Raw genomic sequence first — 5,009 nt, 5'->3', positions numbered from 1 at the left:
AGGACAAGAAGAAGACAACATCAGAGACCAATAGCTGGCCCAAGATGCTGGACCTGATTTGTGTGCTCATATGATCATTTATAATGTTTTCTTGACTTCTTATGTTGCAGGAAGGAGGACTCCTTCCAGGGCCCGAAAGTGGGCTCTTGCCTAACACTCAGAAATGAATTATCTGAGGAGACACATAAGCAAGAGATTTTACTGGGAAGGGGCACCCAGATGGAGAGCAGTAGGGTAAGAGAATCCAGGAGAACTACTCTGCCACATGGCTTGCAGTCTTGGGTTTTATGGTGATAGAATTAGTTTCTGGGTTGTTTTTAGCCAATCCTTCTGACTCAGAGTCCTTCCTGGTGGTGCATGCCTTGTTCAGCCAAGATGGATGCCAGCAAGAAGGATTCTGCAAGGTGGTTGGACACATGGTGTCACTTTTGAACCTTTCCTAAACTCTCCTGTTTGGTGGCGGCTTATTAGTTTCGTGTTCCTTACCAGGACCTCCTGTCAACTCATGCAAATGGTTACCATGGTGCCCGGCCAGGTAACTGGAATGGATTGAGAGTGTCATGTGACAGGCCTTCTGATAAGCCCTTCACATGCTTTTATTCACTTAACTGATACAAAGTGTGGTGTTGGAGAAGACTCTTGAGAGTCCCTTGGACTTCAGGGAGATCCAACCAGTCCATTCTGAAGGAGATCAACCCTGGGATTTCTTTGGAAGGAATGATGCTGAAGCTGAAACTCCAGTATTTTGGCCACCTCATGAGAAGAGTTGACTCATTGGAAAAGACTCTGATGCTGGGAGAGATTGGTGGCAGGAGGAGAAAGGGACGACCGAGGATGAGATGGCTGGATGGCATGACAGACTCGATGGACATGAGTCTGAGTAGGCCTGGCGTGCTGCGATTCATGGGGTCGCAAAGAGTTGGACACGACTGAGCGACTGAACTGAACTGAACTGAAGCCCATTAAACAGATGGAGAAACTGAGGCTCTGATGAGTAACTAGCCCAGGATCATCCAACTCTGAAATGTCTGCCAAAGGTCCAGGGCCTTTTGTAATTATGAGTATCCAGTTCTCCTCCACTTCTCTGCCCTTCTGGCACCTCCTCCTTCCTTCTTTTGTCCTGGCCATGACCTTCCCAGCTCACTGTCTTCCAGTCCACACGCCTGGCTGCTGGGAAGGCAGGGCTCAGCCACATCCAGGCTGTGCTCTGACAGGGGCTGCTGGGAGACTCAGGCAAAGCTCTTCTTTTCAGATGGGGAAACTGAGGCCCAGAGAGTGCACATACCTTACCCAGGGTCACACAGAACAAACCCCCATGCCTCTCCCTCCCCAAGTCCTCCCCTGTGCCATCAAATGGATCCAAAGCTGTCATTTAACCTTACGTGGAATCAAGGGTGACTTTGAGGATGTTGGTGGCAGAGCAACTGGGGAACAGGCAGCATGACACCCCCAGCTTCCCTCACACCAGTACCCCTCCCCACCCCCGGCAGTGCCCACTGGGAGGCCCGCAGGCTCCAGGGCTCCACTGGCAATTGGGGCTCACGGAGCTTTGTGAGTCCCGGGAGGTTCTCAGGTTTGCTCTGTGTTTCTCTTTCCAGCCTCAGCTTGTCCCAGTGTTTATTATCAGCAAAGGTGACAAAGTCCCTGATAGCAGGAAGCTAGCTGGGGCTCAGGGTGCTGGCCCTTCCACTCTGGGGGCCTCTCAGCAAATAGTCCCTTGGAAACAGGGCAGCTGTCCCTGAGGAGGGGGCGGGCTGGGAAGGGCCTCACTCCCCAACACACTGGACCCTGGAGGAGCCCCTGTGTGAGCAGGACTGCAGCCCTGGCTGGAGGGACTGCCTTGGGCAGGTGAAATGGGCAATTCCATGGTCTCCAGGGTTCCTGCCACTCTGGCCACGTGTCCCTGTCTCAGCCCTGAAACCCCTTGAGGCCCCTGTTCTCCTGTCTCAGTTCCAGCCCAGGCCCCTCCTCCCTGGGAAGGTTGGCTCCATACCTGCATCCCTTCTGGGTCAGAAGACACCTACTGGGCTGCCTCAGGGCCACTGGGACCCTGGGATCCCCCCAGTCATCTCCACTCTGTCCCCCCCAACCCCAGTCCCGGGAGCAGCCTCAGGACTGGACCCTCCCAGGGGTCCTACAGGGGCCTCCTCTTTCAGCTCCTGCCCTTAAAAGGGGATGATCATTCATCCATCCCCACCTCCTCCCTGGATGCCCTGAAAGGCTCCTCATCAGAATTAGACACAGCATCCTTGTTCATTTCCAATGCTTCCTTCCAGCTTGGAACCTGCTAACCAGTCTCCCAGGCCAGGAGAATCGTCACAGGTAGGACTACTGCCAGACTCCCATCTGGATGACATCTTTGGAGCTTAAGAGTCAAACATTATGTTAATTTATTCTGTGGTTCCCCCATGACATTCCACCTTGGAGTCATGCTGGTTTGGTGTCCCCTGTCCCAGTGGAGAAGAGCCACATGTTAAGGCAAAATTGGGGGAGGGGATTCAGAATAGTTTCTACTTCCCATGTCATCTTGTCCCCATGGCCTTGCTGTCACCCCATGGTTCCTCCCTGTTAATCTCTGATCTCCACTCCTCTGGGTGGGGCTGTGTCCCCTCAGATGGCAGCTCCTGCTAGTGATGCTGAAGGGAAGAAAGGCTGGGACACTGTGTCTTCAGGTTGCTGTGGAAGGAAGACCTGCAGCTGTGTCCTGGGTCCCAGAGCTCGAGTTTGGTCCTGGGCTCCCACCCATGGGCCCTGCTGAACTGTGCGGTACAGAGCAAAGTGCTCAGACCCACAGCTTTGGTACTTTTGTCTGAATTTCCACTTCCTAGCCATGGCACGGGAGAAGGAAATGGCAACCCACTCCAGTACTGTTGCCTGGAGAATCCCAGGGACAGAGGAGCCTGGTGGGCTGCTTTTGTCTTTGGGGTCACACAGAGTTGGACACAACTAAAGCGACTTAGCAGCAGCAGCAGCCATGGTACTTATGGATGGTACTTAAGTCCTTGAGTGTTTTTTGTTTCCTCCTCTGCAAAATGGAGTTAACAGTACAATCCAGTACCTCATTCCTGAAACATTTGGGGTCATATACCCTCCAGAATTTAGAATTTTTCAGCTTCAGTCATGAAACATAGTGAATCTACCCTGTACGATGTAACACCCCCTGGGGTCTTAAAGCACCTTACAGTCAAACCCAGTAGTGTTTCTTCAACCAAACGTTTAAACATTCACACTAAGTGAAATAAATATCAGAAATTGTCTCATGTCTGTTGAGGCAAAATTTTGTTACCCAATGAATTATTTTAATTTAATATTATATTTATTCAAGATTCCAATTTGGAGCAAAATCCATGACATTAAAGGCCAAATGAATTTTTTTTAAATTCTTTTTGAATTTTCAGAGACATGAAAATTGAGTAATATAGATAAGGACCATCCTACCCCGTGTTTCTGCAGATAACATCATGTACCACAAAGTAATAATTAAAAAAATATATATTCATGGATTAATGCCAGACCTAACCCAGCTGTGAGGTTTGGGATAAGACAAGTCTCCTGACAAGGCCAAGGGTGATGGGTGGGGAGAATCATTCTGAAGCGGTTGTGCTGTTACCCAGGTGTCTGAGCCATTGGTTCTAACTCCACAGATCCTGAGCTTCAACGGTCACAGGACTCTGAGTCTTTTCCAGGCATCTGACTTAATCCCCTTCCAGAGCTAGATCTTTCTCTGATGGGTCCTCAGGGAAGACCACTGCCGTATTGGTGACAGAGACTGATCTGACTTCATGATCACCATGTTCTCATCCTCAGGCCTGCTTTCTGCAATCCTCCTGGGCTACTTCCTCCGCCTGTTGCAGCTGCTCTCCACCTGCCTGGCCTTCTCCCTTGTGGCCAGCGTGGGCACTTGGATGGGGGCCGTAAGTAACTGGTCCATATTCATCTGGTGCTTCTGCTTTCTTGTGACCCTCATCATCCTCATAATCAAGTTCTGTGGGCTCCAGTCCCGCTTCCCCTTCTCTTGGTACAACTTTCTCATCACCTATGCCTGTTACGCTGCCCTCCTCTGCATCTCGGCCTCCATCGTTTACCCCATCACTTACATCTGGTTCTTCCCCCATGGCCGCTCCCAGGATCATGCCATCGCCGCCACTGCCTTCTCCTGCATTGCTTCTGTGGCTTATGCCAGCGAAGTGGCCTGGGCTCGGACCTGGGTCTGGCTCGGCGTGATCACTGGCTACATGGTCACTGTGCCAGGACTGCTCAAGGGGCTGGAGACTTTTGTGGCTGGTGTCATCTTCGCCTTTATCATTGACAGCCACCTGTACCTGCACCAGCCGGCCCTGGTGTGGTGCGTGGCCGTGTACTCCATCTGCTTCCTCCTGGCAGCTGCGGCCCTTCTGCTGAACTGGTGTGGCTGCGACAACAGGCTGCCCATTGCCTTTCCCACTTTTCTTCTGGGGCTGACCCTGCTCTCTGTCCTCCTCTATACCAGCGCTCTGGTCCTCTGGCCTCTCTACCAGTTTGACGAGCAGTTTGGTGGCCAGCCCGAGCGGTCGAGCTGCAATGACGGGCTCATCTACTCTGTGTGTACCTGGGACCAGCAACTGGCTGTGGCCGTCCTGACAGCCATCAACCTGCTGATTTACGTGGTCGACTTGGTGTTCTTGGCCCACATGGTTTTTTCAAGGACTGAGGATCAGCTCAGGGGCTCCCAGTTCCCTCTTCTTTACAAGTCATGATGTCCTCATCCTGGATCCTTATTTAGGGACCTCCTGCAGGTTTGGCTGCCTCTTTTCAGAAGTCCAATGGTGAGGGACAAGTGTCGGTTAAAAGAAAAATAGCTTTATTGAGGAAGCTGCTAATCCAGGGGAGAATGTGAAGTCATGTCCCGAAGAATCCACTCCTAACTCCCCGGGTTTTCCTCATAGTTTATATAAAGAAAAGAGGAAGGGTATAAGCTAGAGGGGCTTCCCAGGTGGTGCTAGTGGTAAAGAACCTGCCTGCCAATGCAG

General features: G+C 51.6%; 1 protein-coding gene across 1 annotated transcript; it reads left to right on the top strand.

Annotated features, from left to right (window-relative positions):
* Window positions 1-3,791: 3,791 nt before the first annotated feature.
* Window positions 3,792-4,736, top strand: LOC120875355 (myeloid-associated differentiation marker-like). Its single transcript, XM_040257120.1, has one exon. It carries the CDS (start codon window positions 3,792-3,794, stop codon window positions 4,734-4,736), a length of 945 nt encoding a protein of 314 aa, XP_040113054.1.
* The last annotated feature ends 273 nt before the right edge of the window (window positions 4,737-5,009 follow it).

The sequence above is a fragment of the Oryx dammah genome, unplaced genomic scaffold (assembly GCF_014754425.2).
Source record: "Oryx dammah isolate SB20612 unplaced genomic scaffold, SCBI_Odam_1.1 HiC_scaffold_16, whole genome shotgun sequence".
NCBI classification, from domain to species: Eukaryota; Metazoa; Chordata; class Mammalia; order Artiodactyla; family Bovidae; genus Oryx; species Oryx dammah.
The sequence above is the reverse complement of the archived record's forward strand: the minus strand, read 5'-3'. Positions and strand labels throughout refer to the sequence as shown.